Source organism: Pagrus pagrus (assembly GCF_965226575.1).
Source record: "Pagrus pagrus genome assembly, chromosome: 13".
In the NCBI taxonomy this organism is placed as follows: domain Eukaryota; kingdom Metazoa; phylum Chordata; class Actinopteri; order Spariformes; family Sparidae; genus Pagrus; species Pagrus pagrus.
The window spans coordinates 20,126,318-20,141,030 of NC_140197.1; the positions used below are offsets into that span (position 1 = coordinate 20,126,318).

General features: G+C 41.4%; 1 protein-coding gene across 3 annotated transcripts in view; it reads left to right on the top strand.

The window, feature by feature from the left end:
* Positions 1-333: 333 nt before the first annotated feature.
* LOC311268590 (E3 ubiquitin-protein ligase rnf213-alpha-like) overlaps positions 334-14,713 on the top strand; it is a 34,249-nt gene continuing 19,869 nt past the window's right edge. Inside the window, exons 1-24 of one of the 3 annotated variants that reach the window (XM_084372295.1) lie at positions 334-417; positions 2,087-2,205; positions 3,193-3,359; positions 6,004-6,705; positions 6,813-6,991; positions 7,103-7,301; positions 7,410-7,588; positions 7,701-7,868; positions 8,957-9,162; positions 9,275-9,564; positions 9,656-9,921; positions 10,057-10,260; positions 10,368-10,557; positions 10,643-10,698; positions 10,918-11,092; positions 11,173-11,331; positions 11,448-11,546; positions 11,637-11,759; positions 11,842-12,025; positions 12,866-13,039; positions 13,191-13,343; positions 13,436-14,055; positions 14,207-14,366; positions 14,460-14,677. In XM_084372295.1, the coding sequence (XP_084228421.1) occupies positions 2,106-2,205; positions 3,193-3,359; positions 6,004-6,705; positions 6,813-6,991; positions 7,103-7,301; positions 7,410-7,588; positions 7,701-7,868; positions 8,957-9,162; positions 9,275-9,564; positions 9,656-9,921; positions 10,057-10,260; positions 10,368-10,557; positions 10,643-10,698; positions 10,918-11,092; positions 11,173-11,331; positions 11,448-11,546; positions 11,637-11,759; positions 11,842-12,025; positions 12,866-13,039; positions 13,191-13,343; positions 13,436-14,055; positions 14,207-14,366; positions 14,460-14,677 (4,971 nt within the window). In that variant the 5' untranslated portion in view covers positions 334-417; positions 2,087-2,105. The remainder of the gene's footprint in view (positions 418-2,086; positions 2,206-3,192; positions 3,360-6,003; positions 6,706-6,812; positions 6,992-7,102; positions 7,302-7,409; positions 7,589-7,700; positions 7,869-8,956; positions 9,163-9,274; positions 9,565-9,655; positions 9,922-10,056; positions 10,261-10,367; positions 10,558-10,642; positions 10,699-10,917; positions 11,093-11,172; positions 11,332-11,447; positions 11,547-11,636; positions 11,760-11,841; positions 12,026-12,865; positions 13,040-13,190; positions 13,344-13,435; positions 14,056-14,206; positions 14,367-14,459; positions 14,678-14,713) is intronic. The other 2 variants (XM_084372296.1, XM_084372297.1) reach the window with 2 other exon arrangements.

Sequence of the window (14,713 nt, forward strand, 5' to 3'; positions counted from 1 at the left end):
TAAAAACGAAACTTTAGAAATACATTTTCCCTGCTGGAGAGTGAGATAACACACAGTCTCTCATACATAACTTAAAAAAATACAATTACAGTAATTAATTAAGTAATTATTGAGTGTGATCAGAGCAGGTTGGTGAGGTTTGGTTACAGTCCTGAGGGTCCTACTGAGTTTCTTCCCACACATGTGCATGGAAACTTGCTCTCCAGAAAATAAAAAGTATGATTCATTAAGAAAGTTAACTTTGTCAACATTAGTCGACGCCCATTTCTGACAAAACGAAACTTTACAGGACAACATGCGGAAATGAGCTGACTGCATGTGACTCAGACAGAGCCGGTACACCGCAGGATGAGCAGGGATCACCTCTGTGCTCTTCATCTTGTGGAACAGAGGAGGAGGAGGTCGCAGTCAGCTCAGGTAGGACTCTTCAAACATGTGTTGCAGTATTACAGAGAGATGGAGGCGATAACGTCAGATCTAATGACAAACTAGGAGGAAACTAATCCGTTTAGCAGGAGCAGCTATCAGACTTCACTGTCGCAGGACACTTATGAGTGAGTGTGGCTCAAAATGAGCGGGTTTAGTGTGTGTGTGTTTTTTTACACCTGTCCTCGCACCTGCACCTTGTTGTTGTTGTTGTTGTTCTCGGGCAGTAAACAGCTGATGTTAGCTAACATGCGCAGCTCAGGACACTCGCAGTTACTGGGCGAGTTCGTAAGCTAGTTAGCTAACTCGCTGCTAACTCGGTGCAAGGACGCTTATAAAGTGTGTTGGTCACCGCAGCGGGTTTAACGTGTCGTGTGCACATTTATAATAAACAGCTGCGTTTGTTTACGTAAAATTCCCCATTTCGCTGCTGTCAAAGGAGGTTAAAGGCTGGAAGCGAAACAGGAAGTGACCTAGAAGCATAGATTTATGAAGATGACATGTGATTGGCTGATCGATGCGGCCGAAGATCTTATCATTAAGAAGAGATATCACTTCATACGCGGAAAACGTTGTCCAGCCTTCCTCTCTCCTTCTGCAATCCTTCTTTGCAGTTTTCCCTGCTCACTTATATGAGCACTGATAAATGACTCATATTGTGTTTGTACTTGTCTTTACAAGTTATTTTTAATAGTTAGGAGCACAATTACACAGTCTTTCTGTATAATACAGAGTACAAGCACGCTGCTAAGCATATCTCCAGCAAAATTAAAAAACATGAAGATATTTTTGTGTATTTTCTTTAAAAAAAATAAAATTTAAAAAAATCATTCATCATAGAGAACGTAGGTTTTGCATTTAATGAAATGTGTTTGTCTTCTTTTTTGTTTTCACCGGCCCTGATGAACCAGTTACATGAGATAAAACAGTTGCAGAAACGTGTCAGGACACCACTCAAACATTCAGGCAAATTACTGTATTCCCTCGGGGTATAGCCACAGGTCACGAGGGTTTCAACAAGGAGAGAACACAGCAGTGATTACCGATTGTCTCAAAGAGGAAATTAAGTAAACATTCAGTGATATATTCTCAACAAATAACCCAATCTGCACTCTACTCTAACCGCAAAATAAAGGGTTAGAATTGTTACAAGTGTTTAAAAAAAGGATTATTTGACATCTATTATAAGGATGGTTCTTTTATTGAGTTGTTTTAGTTTGTTAACATGAACATGAGTATTATTTTAACGAGGTTTGATCAGTGTTATCTGTTCTAAAGCATGTATCTTTGAGGAACTTTGTGTTTTCTAGTAGTGCGTAGTGACACCTCTTAGTTTCTCTCCTCTTTGGCTGCTGTGAGTTTATCACTGGATGGCAGCTTGCGCTAGTGAAGGTGTGTTTGCAGTGGAGTGGCACACTGACACTTTGGTACACATATTTCCATTCAGGTCACTTAACTGTTTATTTGTCTGTTTGTTGAGTAATGGAGCTCAAAGTCCAAATGAAAGGAGAAACAGCGACTTTGCTGTGGGCGGTCGTTTTGCAGCACTGAGCACTGTCTCATGAGGCCTCAACTGGCAGAATTGAAAGTGAAAGGATTCTGCTACTGGGTGGGAACTTAATGCACATTCGAGATAAACTTGTGTGTTTTTCCATCACAGAGATCACTGAAGTCTGAAGATGAAGTGCCCAGGTTGTGATCACGATATTTTGGAAAAGGCAGCCAGATTCTGCAGTTACTGTGGCAGGAAACTGCCAGTCCAACCGACAAACACACAGGGTGAGTAGATTCATTCAGAAAGTTGGTTTAATATCATATTTTCTACTTAAAGGGTATGATTAATGAGGTCTGCATATATTTAATGTTTAATGCAGCACTCAGAATATAAATTGGAGGCCATATGAGGGGTTAACAGTGTGTCACTATCACCTTACCTTAAACCTCATTGTTTTAACATAAAACTGTGCAGACATAATTAACGGTCACTTTCTTCCTAAATAATCATTATCATCAACCATTGTTATACAGAGAAATTGACTGAGCATCAGGCTAGACAGATACAGATATGGTAATAACCATGGTAATATAAGAGCAAATAGATCAATAAGAAACAGTAACTAGCAAACATGTCTGCCATAATCATATGCAACAATAAAAACAGTAAAATAACAGAAAAACAGAAGAATAAAGCCACAGCAATAAGAGCAATGAAATAATTAAATGGAATATCAAAATAAAAACAATAAATAACAGATGTGTTTGTGAATCAACCAAAAAAGCAACAAGTGACCTTCTGACACACATCTGGCTAATTTTCAGCATCTCTTGTTATCTGTTCCATTTGTTGGGTGCGAAGAAACTTAAAGCTCATTCAACCAGCTTTATTTAACAATAATAAGTGAATAGATTTAAAAAAAATAAATTAGTAATCTAATTTTAATGCAGGGAGGCTTGTGATTTTAAATTGCCCATAGGTTGTTGAGAGTATTGATTAGGTGTCTGCTGAACATTGTTCGAAGAATTTGGGGCAATTAAATCAAATTCAGACCTTAAGCATAAGCTATTCATGTGTGCGATTTTAATAGGGTCCAAAGTTTCAGTTTCATAAATTAAGTATCATTGTGATGTAAGGTGGTAGCTCTTAGTGTTTACTGTTTATTACGCCTCTCTGCCAGAGGACACCAGCCCACCTGATCATGCTGGATACAATGGTGAGTTACGTCTCTGGAAGCAGTCTGATTTATAAACCACATTTTTCAAATCCAGATCAGAGAGAAGAGAGAAGAGATCAGCCAAAATCCTTGGTATCAGAGTCGGAGGGTACGCCTGAGATAACAGTGTCACAGAAAAACACTTCGGATGTGGACAGGAGAGGATCCAGTAGATCTCCCAAACGACAGTATGAGGAGGCCATCGCCAACCCAAAAAGAAAGGTAAGTGAGCTTCATGGAGTGATGTAATGTTTAATCTGCTGCAAAACCCTAACCCTAACTTGTATTTTCTGTTTGTCATTTCTGCACAGACTTTTTTCTTAGTGCAGATTTTAATTTTTATGTGTTTGCAAAAGTCAGCTCCTACCAACTGAGGTTAACAGAAGTTGGTTTACAGAGCAGGATATTATTATACAAGAGCTGAGTCAGAATGCCATCGTCATTTTTTATTGTTTCCTATAAATTCTGAATTATCTCAAGGATTGGTCTACCTTTAGTGTTTTACCAATGTAAACACTGATGGTTTAATCATTACATTGGTTCCCTATAAAACTTGCTATGACTATACGATTTTATCTCTAAATTCCACCAGATCCGTGTTTGGTCTGTCTCGTCTCAGTTTCACTCTAGTCTATGTGTTTACTTCCACTGGCTCCGCTGCGTTGTGTATCTGCTCCGTTGCGTATCTGCTCCGTTGCAGCTCCGGCAGTCTGGACCCTTCCGTAGCAGATACGCAAGGCCTCTATTCCTGCCGGATGCCGGAGCACGGCGCAGCAATTCAGCCAAATTCAGCAAAGAGCAGACAGGAAGTCAGGCACCGAAACAACAACATAACATTTGGTTAATTTTCATAATAAAACACTCCGTGTTGACGCCAGCACAAAAATCTCAAAAAAGAGACAAATCCAAGGTCCTCTCCTTAACACATACATATAACTGTGCTCGCGCGTGATACTGCAATTATCACGAGAACCCCTCGGTCTCATAACTCCAGCTGTCCGGCACTGCTGCGCCATGCTGCACTCAAAACGCAGCCGGTGGGGGTTGCCGGGCGACGGAGCAAGGAGCAAAACCGTACCGGAGCCGTTCCGCAATGCACATGATTTCCCGTGTTAGTTGTCTGTTGCCACTTTAACCTTGCCCTTTTCACATATGAACTCCGGACAATTTTCAGAGATTCAGATCAGGATATTGTCAACATTTGCTTGTTCACACACGAAGCACACAACAGGTGATTGTCCTTGTCAGCCGTGTTCACACATGTTGGAAATGCTCCGCATGGTTTGGCCGAGGGTTAGCACCTCGGAGGCAACAGACCTCTCCGTAATGATGACTGTTTTTGCTTTGATATCAATACTACATGTATGTGGACGTATCTGCAATATAAACAAAAGAGTGGAAAGTTATTTACAAGCGAGCAGAGAAGTGTACGAAGCAGCTACACTCTGTGCACGAAGATCCCACAGTAAAAGAAAGCTGCAGTATTTTGGATTTGTTCTGCACACCTATTTTTGCTGTCTTACAGCTGATTAAACAAGCATTAGATAAATCCAGAGTTACGGTACATGTGTGAAAGGGGCGTATGTCTTCAGGGGTCCGTTTCACAAAGCAGGTTCAACAAACTCTGAGTCTAACCTTGAACTCTGAGTTGATCTACTCTGAGATAGGAAACTCTGAGTTTTCGGTTCCAGAACAGCTGATTCGAGTTAGTTTGATCAACTCGGAGTAGTGTCACCTGGAGTTAAGCGCGTGCGCCACAAGTATAAAAAGACAGCATCAATGGAGCCTCGATTCGACGAGTCACCATGGCAACGGGGAAGAGGAGGGCTACGTTTTTCACCACACTGGGCGTTTCAGGGCGAGGCACACTTTTCTGACCGCTCTGCATACAGTTGCCTTGCTCAAGTGCTCTGCATCTCCGACGTTGTATAAAAAAACTCCCTATTCAAAAAAAAGAAAAAAAAAAATGCAGCGCAACACACAATATCTGCTGGGATGTGAGAGCATGACTTCGGTTGGTAATGTTGGAAATGTAAGGACAGATTAGGTTGTGTATGTAAATGATGGACTGTGATGTGAAACGGTACCGCTCAAAAAGACAATTGTCTGGAAATGCAAGAACATCTATGCGCGGTCTGATAATCATCTTCCGACGAATATTTAATTCTCTGCGCAGTAATGATGCACCTTCATCCACGGGATCATTATCAAAAGGACACGCCATGGTAGTGAAAATAGTCGCCACCTAATATAACTTCTAATGTAGGCCTACTGACTGACTTTTGCAATGATTTTCTCAAAAAACAGACGGCAGAACTACAGTATATTACGCCAAAACTCGCCTGCTGACTGAATGAATGAGGAAATCAAATACCGTGTGTGGCTAAAAGAGGGCGGAGACAGAGAGAAACTCGAGGTTTGTTGAGAAAAACCTGGTCCCGACCAGGTTAGAGTCATAGAGTATGTTACCATGGTAACTGACCGAGAGCTTAAGCTACCTCTCTCTGTGAAACAGGCTAGAGTTACCCCTCTTTCTCTGGTTTGAGTTACCTCCCTTTGTGAAACGGAAAACTCAGAGTTTCCCTCATTTCAGGGTTAACAGACTCAGAGTTTTCACTAAACCTGCTTTGTGAAACGGACCCCAGGTGAAAGCCGGGACATTTCTTTGACCGGCAAAAAAGTTCAACAGTTCTAATAATGAAGATAATTTCATATACTTGCACTACTTGGAATTGCTTTTAGTGGAAGTAGTTTATAAATCTTACATTTATTCTGTCAATAACACTAAGAATATTTTCACTAATAGATTAAACATTAGCCGAAAAGTAATTTATAACACTGATCCTCCACCTTCTGGTCATCATAGAAAAAAAGGAAGAGGAGGAACAAAAAGAAGAAAGATGGCACCTTGTCATCAGACCCAGATCAAAGCCAGTCTGACCTGTCCCATGTCTCCCTCGGAGATGACCAGGGACAGAAGAAGAAGGGTGACGGAGAGTCCTCTGACAGCGAAAGCTCAGATAATGCAATGGATGTAACAGTAGACTCACTCCAAGATGGGCTGTCCTCCCTAGAGAGCCCGCCTGATTTTTTAGGAGCAAACACTCCTGCTGCACCATCTGAAGACTTCCAAGTCAGTCAGAATGAAAAGACCGCTGCCACAGAAGAGGCAAGAAGCCTAGAGGACGCTCCAGGTAACCCTGATGAGGGAGAGAGCAATGAAGCAAAATCAACTCATGATCAGACACTCAAGACAGCACCGGCAGAAACTCCAGCTCAACAGCCCATGTCAGAGGACAATAAGAGTACGACTCCTCAGTCAGATTCAGGCAAAGGGAAGAAGGCCACAAACCCTAACGACCAAAAGACTGACAGGAAAAACTCAAAGACCCAGAAAGACACGGCCACCACACAACAACCTAGTCTGGACCAGAACGCCAACGTGGAGTCGAATGTGAAACAGACAGGACAGACCAAACAGAAGGGAACGAATCAGCAGGACCAGAAACAGAAACAAGCTCCGGCAGCTGGACTACAGATGGTTTTTGGCCCTCAATCACAATCAAAGGTAATGCTGACTAAATTTGTTAAAAGTAAATGTTACTGACAAACAGAAGTGCTCAATTTATTCTGTCAGTGGAGTAAGAGGTGACATATTTGATGCTACTTGTACAGGCTGACAGCACAGGCTCCAAAGTGGACCCAGAAGGGACAGTAGAGTCGATGGAGGTTCAACAGTCTGATAGCGAGCAGGACTCGACCTCAACACAAACTGCTGATGCTGACAACGGAAACAAAGACGTCAGCAAGGATAAGAAAGAATCGAACACCACAGCTGTCCCATCACCCACAAGGTGATGACGCTCTTTCAGATGGTTGTACACTTTTTTTTAAATCACCGTTGCCAGTCTTATGTTTATGCATTATATTCACTGTATGTGTATGTATTTGTTTTTGCTCTTTAGCACTTCGAAAAACTCAAAGAACAAGAAAAACACGGCCGCCACACAACAATCTACCCCGGACCAGAACGCCAACGTGGAGCCGACTGTGAAACAGACAGGACAGACCAAACAGAAGGGAAAGAATCAGCAGGACCAGAAAAAGAAACAAGCTCCGGCAGCTCCACAACAGAAGGTTTTTGGCCCTCAATCACAATCAAAGGTAATACTGACTAAATGTTTAAAAAAGTAATTATTATTAAACTTCGGTAGTCCTCGATTTATTCTGTTCATGGAGCAAGAGGTGACATATTTGATGCTACTTGTACAGGCTGACAGCAAAGGCTCCAGTGTGGACCCAGAGGTGAAAGTAGAGTCGATGGAGGTTCAGCAGTCTGGTAGCGGGCAGGACTCAACTGCAACACAGACGTCTGACGCTGACAAGGGAAATAAAGACGACAGCAAGGATAAGAAAGAATCCAAAACTGCAGCTGTCCCACCACCTGCAAGGTGATGAAGTTTTTTCTGATGGTTGTACACATTTATTTTAAATCAATGTTACCAGTCTTATGTTTATGCATTGTATTCACTTTATGTGTATTTATTTGTTCTTGCTTTTTAGGGTGACCAGGAACCAGACCATTGCTGCACGAGACAGACTCACAATTTACTTCCATGCAGTTCTTTCAAAGCATTTCAAATTTGATCCAAACAAAGATCGTATCTTCATCAGGGCTGGGTCCATCATTGGGACATGGGAAGAAGATACCGTTGAGCTGTTTGTCACCAGGTACTTATTCTCAATGAGGTTCAGATGGTGGCTTAATTATGAGGGCAAAAAATCCAACAATGCATACAAAACATCACTGTTAGCTAGGGTGGCCTGGTACCAAGTATATTTTTAAACCACTCATAATGCTCATAAAACGATGTTTGTTTTGGTCAGTCCATGACTAAGCACACAAGTCAAACCACTGCTCAGTTGCAGATCAGCTTGCTACCAAACAACCCGCCTCCAGGTTTCTCCATTGTTGGACAAATGACTGTTGAAGTCCCCCAGAAGAACTCTACAGTCCCTGGATGAGCCCAACTATATCTAGCTGGTACCACTCAACCTTCAGCACCTTCTCTGGTTCTTTCCCTGCCAGAGAGGTGATGTTCCAAGTCACTAGAACCAGTTTGTAATGCCAGGGGTTAAGGAACTTAGGTTCCCTACTTTGCTGGCATACATTGCACCTGACTCCAGTGCAGGCAAGGATCCAGAGGATGGTGGCTCCATGTTGTTTCTTTTGGTTTTGGGCGAGCCCGATGGACTAAGGCCCTGGCAGGTGCTGGTGAGCTCCCCTCCGAGGTCTGGCTCCAGTAGGGGGCCCTATTTTTTCTATTTTTGTTTTTTTTCTTCTTCTGCGAGAAGTTCTCCAGCTCTTTTGTGGTCGATTCATACGGGTCTTCAAATAGTTCTGGTCCCTCCCTTTACCTTGAGAGACCCTATCGGGAGCTATTGCTCCAACAACGCAGCTCCCATGACCACAGGGACACACAAACCCTTCTATCACGTTAAGGTGGCAATTCTTGAGGGGGGCATACAAAAAAAGAAATCCGGCAAAATGGAAAGCATTTTTGTATAATTTTCTTTGCTTGATTGTTTTAAACTGATAGTATAGAATAAACATAAGATACAAATACTATTAGGTTGAAGGCTAAATAGTCAAAAATCTTTTAGCTGTTTGAACTGCAATGATGTGGCCAGCCTGCGTCCTTCCCCACTGCCAGGTAGAGCCAGCTACAGAACTGAGCTAGCCCACTCACCATGTGGTGACAGCCAGTTGCTGTGGCTACGGTCAGAAAAAATGTGTATTTTTTTTCCTTTTCTTGCAGGGATCTTGGAGAGCATGGTTTTCTGGTGGAGGGCAGTCTGCAGACAACCAGAGCTAAAGCCGAGTCTGTGTCGATACCGTACAAATATGTTGTCTATAATGCTAAAAAGGAGATGTATGACTATGAGTTCATATACAAACTGGATTCTGCACAACAAACTACCAACAGATGTTTGTTTGTGAAATCTTTCCTCCTCAATGAACAAGGTAAATGCAGCCTTCACGATCCGCATTTGTAATTACATCTTCCTGACTGGTAACAATTTCAATACTATATTCTGATTATTATTCTGAAATCACTGCTATATTTTTCTGAAAGGTGACTGGCATCAATATGATGACATCATCTGTGTACAGCCTACAAAGAATGTGCTCCAACGCCTTAAAGATAAGCTCTGGCCTGAGCAAAGGCAGAGTCTGATTCAAGGCAGAGAGATTGCAGGAAACATAATGCTGGAGACCATATTCGATCTGTTGAGGAGCTGGAGTGATGTCAATCTGAGAAGTTTTCTGATCCAGCTGAATCAGTTCTTCCAGGTTTATGGAGAACCTTTTGTGTATGAAGAAAGACAAAAGAAATGGTACTCTTTAGACTATGGAAAAGATGATGTAAGTTCTTAAGTTCGTAATCTCCACACAGTAGCATACACTGTATAAAAACAACCCGGTAAAGTAATCTCAAATAACCTTCATTTCCTAGGTGAAGAAGATGCTAAAAGAATTCATGCTGACAAGGATGATTCCTCAGTTGCTAAAGGAAGGAGATGGAAAGATGCTCTACATTCAGGACCCCATGAGGGCGGCAGTGATCATGCTCTGTGTATGTACACAGCATGGCATTAGACTGACTGACGCTGAACTTTATCGGCTCAGCAATGCACTGTGCCTACCCAAACTAAACAAAGAGGATTTCCTTCAGTACTGGGCAGATTTTTCACAGGATGTCTCTATTCTTATAACTAAAAAGTAGGTACCTGAAATTTCCATCAATCCAGTTATTGTCAAATGATTAAGATTAATTAAGAGTAATCATCTGCTGTTTCTTTTTGCTCTAATCATTGTTTTCCTGTTCAGAAGCTCATAAAATTATCTTTGTTGTAGCCTGCCAGAAAAGTTGGTGAATCTGATAAATGCAGTGAAAACAGCAGGAATGCCCCGATGGATTCTGGTTCTTCCTCTTCTCCACCTCCTCAAAGGCACCACAAAGCCCTTTCAAGTACCAGCTCCTGGAAACTTGAAGTATGACTTATCCTGGGCAGGTTTGCAAGGCGTTGAAAGGTCAAACATGAACAGTCAAGAGAGAAAGTGAGTCCCTGTACCTTTGTAAAAGTACAGCACAGACAATCTTTCAGTGCGTGAATTTGAATATTGATGAATATTATTCATATGTTTTCTTACTATTTTGTTTTCAGGGCACTGCTGAATGTGATAAAAGGCCATAGTCACTTGATGGAAGTGGATGCACTTTTTGTGCGATCTTGCTTGTACTTGATGCCATTGGATGAACTGCTGGAGTGTGTCAACTTTAACATTGAGCTTTTGGACATGCTTCATGTTTTCACCAACAAAGTCCCCCAAGATATATCTTACAGTAACTTTCAGGTGAGCTTTAAACAAAAAAATAAGTGGTACATGTTGGGGTTATAGTAAATTTAATCAATGAATGTTCATGGATTTCTGTTTACAGGCAGTATCTGACATTCTCACCCATATCCATGGGAATCTGATTGAGGAAAAATACAGGTGATTTGCTTTTCTAAATGTAGCTGATTTTCAATTGAATTATAAAAGGCGTGATGTCACATGACGTCTACTTGTTGATTAAATTGTTATTGTACAGATACAGTAGTTCACATTTTATGACTTGTTGTTTCAGTATTCTTTTATGTCTATTTTGCTATGCAGATCATGAAGAATCAAATTTATGTTTATCGATGTCTTCTGTTCTTTAATTGTTCACAGTCGTTTTACTGAGGCTTATAGGAGAGGGTGCCTTGCGACAGCAGTGAAACTGTTGGAGAAGATTTGCAAAGGAGTAAAAATGGCATCATATTACCAGAACTACAGTAATATACCTGTAGCTTGTATGAATCTGGTTGCATCAGTGTCAGACTTTGCTCACTGTAACAAGCAACAGGTATGTGAAATGAATCTTATAAAGCAAGCTGTTAGCTGTTAAGTCTTGCTAGTCTCAAATACTGTGCTAATCCCATTTAGGAGACTCAAGAAGGAGAAACAGAGCAACGATATGCAAAAGACTCGATCTCGCAGGCTTTGGCCATTATGAGAGATTGGTTCAGCCTTTCCTTCAGACAGCCTTTGCTCAGCAGGGGAATGACATCCCTGTACCAAGTTCAGGCCACAGGAGAGATTGAAGTGAATATTTTTGTCATATTTTGTAAATAAAACACAAATCATACACATTGATGCTCATTACAAATCATTAGTACAGAAAGCTGAAAAATGGTTCTTTTGTCGGTTGTGTTTGACAGGTGTGGAACAACATAATCTCCATCCAATTTAAAGATGAAGATTGCACAGAACAATGGAGACAGACATTCACAAGGGATTTTGAGGGCAAGTACATAAAGGTATGTAATGCACCTTTCTGTGATCCTATAAATGTGTTTTTTGGTTAAAATATAGAATACTAAATATGTTTTCTGTCTATCTGATTTTAGGAATCTGCTCTGGATCAAATTGAGTTCTACTGCACAAAGATAGAGGAACTCCGTGAAACCCATCCACATGTTGCTGCAAGTATTGAGAAGTGTGCTCTGGAGGCTGTTACATCTTTATGCCAGGTATGAAGACTTCTCATGAAATTTAAAAATTGCACATATATTAATAGCATTGCTTTTAGTTGATGTCTTGCTTTATATGCAGAACAAGTCTGAGGGAACACTCTTTGAGAGGTTGAAAATAGACTGGAAGTTTGGGAAACTCATCTCAGCCATCATCGAGAAATCCTGGCCAAGGGACGGTCAAGGAAAGTATGCGGAAGATGAAGAAGTGGTCCTTCAACACCTCCTCTCCTGGACTGCCGCCAAAAACGTATTCCAACTACATGGTATGCTGTGTTTACAGTGTGTACAAGCTACGGTAACTTTCTTTTCCCAACTCCAGCTAAGAGCAGCTCACTCTTCTTTTTTCACAGTGTCAGGTCCCATCTTTTCTCCAGGTACACTCAGCTGAATTCTTATTTTATTTATGATTTTGAAGAAGAAAAGTTAAATTGAATTGCTGTTGTGAGAAATGGAAACATGACGTGTTGCAGTTGCCCTGATGGACTGTAGTGCTGCTACACTTGCTGCATTTCAGACAACGTCTGAGGTCCAAGTTGAAACTTTTGACTTCCGACCTCAAAGCTTTTCAGGTGCAAGACGCCATAGCTGAACAAAAAACTTGACTAACCGTGACAAAATGATGTCAAGTGTACACAGGATTGCACCCAGTGCAGTCTCCGTGCATTATACACGAAATAGATGAGAAAAATTACTCAGGTTAACAGATGCCATCATATATTTTTATTTTATGACACGTTAACACTGGAAACTCTAAATGTTTAATTTACTAGCCTTTACAAATTGCTGTAGACTACAAATACACACTACACCCTTCCCATGGGTGCTACCATCGTTGTGTGAGTTCAGACAACTGCTTCCTCGTGAAGTCGAGGTAGATAAATATGCCCCAAGTTTACAAGGAGGAATTCTGACTTCCAGTGATGTTCCATCCATGCTCTCATTACGTTCCTCTTGGGAGCAGCTGAGTCTCGAGCACGCCTAGTGGTGAAATCCGGTATTGCAGGTCCAGTCCAGTCTTAGGCCTCAAACCGGTTTGAAAATTATTAAATCGACCCAACCTGAGAAAGTACAGTACTGACATATAATTTCTGTTTCTTCTGCAGGTGCAGATGAAAAGCTGATTGAGAAACTCTCTGAAGATGCCCGGGGCAGATTTGCTATGGCCATATCAGCATTCACAGCCATCAACAATCAAATGGTCCAAGGACACATTAAGATCAGCCTGCTCAATATCATTTTGGAGAGGAGAGATGCCTTCTTAAATCTGCTGAAGATCGGTAAAAGCAGTCTTCTCGTTATCAAAAAACTCCCAAGAAATACGTTTATCTTTTAATAATAAATACCCCAGAATCTGCTTATTTCATGTAATAGCAGGCACTGGCCTGTGCTGAAATATTGAAATATGTGTGTGTGACATGATTTTGACAGATTGCCTCTCTGAGAATGAACATTACAAGGATAATGCCAAGATGAGGAGGCTGTTACAGTGGAGAGAAGATGAAGTGAAAGCTGTGTACCATGAGAAGCAGCTTGTGGATATCCTCTTAACAATGTACCACAAACTTGAGGAACATATGACAGGTATGGTGGTCGTGTCAGGAGAATTAATCTGTTTTATTATACAGTTATGCAGTCCCCTACAATTTTACATGTTTGTTTTATTTCCATGATAGTGGATTTTGGCGATATAGAAGAGAGACAAAAGGTCAACATTGAGGTCATGCCCCTGAAAGATTTCATGGAGGTTCATCAGTTGGACCAGATGCCCTCACCCATGGCTGGTGTTGTCACCTTTTTCAGTCTGGAGGAAGAAATCAGAAACATGGCAGAGGTCCTACACACCTTCAGAGAGAGTTATTTATTCAAAGTGTGTTGGGAGAAGCAAGCCAAACACCTGGCCGCTGCAGAAATGGAAGACGACAATCCTGACCAGCCTGAAATAGCGGACATTATGGCAACACCAGAGATGATACATGATGACATTTTTGAGCCTTGCTATGTTGATTATAATAACATCTACACTTCTCTCAAGAATAGTACTATAACTCTCGAGGAGGTAAAACAGCTCTTTGGTGATTACAAGGGCAAGTACGAAGAGCTTGCACAGGACCTGGACATCATGTGCAGAATTGATAAATCGACCGACAAACAGTGGATCAACGGCAGGGTTCAACAGATCGAACAGTATCATGAGCTTCATCTTGCTGTGGCGTCAGCTGAAATCATAATGAGGGTCAAAAAGACACTTCGTCTTCAAGGGGACTTCGGGGTTCTGGAGACACTCACAAAAGTTGTAAGTTGCCATATTACACCTAGAAATGTGACACATAATGTAATAATTCATCAGGATAAGAAAGCGTTCCTCAGTGATGATTGTCTCTGATAGCTACTCAGAGGTATTTGGGCAAGGTAAACATGAACTTTTGACTATCTCCTGTCTTCAGAATCATGCAAACTTTCAGAGAGAGCAGCTCAGTCGGATTGACAATGACTTGATGCAGGCAAAGCAGGTTCTTGTGGACATCACTGAGCCCCGCAGACTGTGTCTAGAGGAGCTGGGACTCAGAAAGCACTTTGTAAAATGGGTAAAAGATGCACTTGAAGGTAAATATTTGTAATCTACTGAAAGGATAACAACTATTTATTTTAATGCAAACTCAGGCAAGTTACTAAATTGAAAATGTCATTTCTTTGCAGATATCAATGAGTTGAAGGTGTTTGTTGACCTGGCCTCAATCTCTGCGGGGGAGAATGACATGGATGTTGATCGTGTCGCTTGCTTCCATGATGCGGTCCTTGGCTACTCTTCAGTGCTCTATGAGCTCAAACAAGACTCTGATTTCCGTGCCTTCAAAGAGGTGCTCAGGAAGCTCTGGAGAGCTTTGGAGAATGATAGCAACCTACCAAAAAAACTGGTAAGAGGATGCCTTATGAAAACTACTAAAATTGTT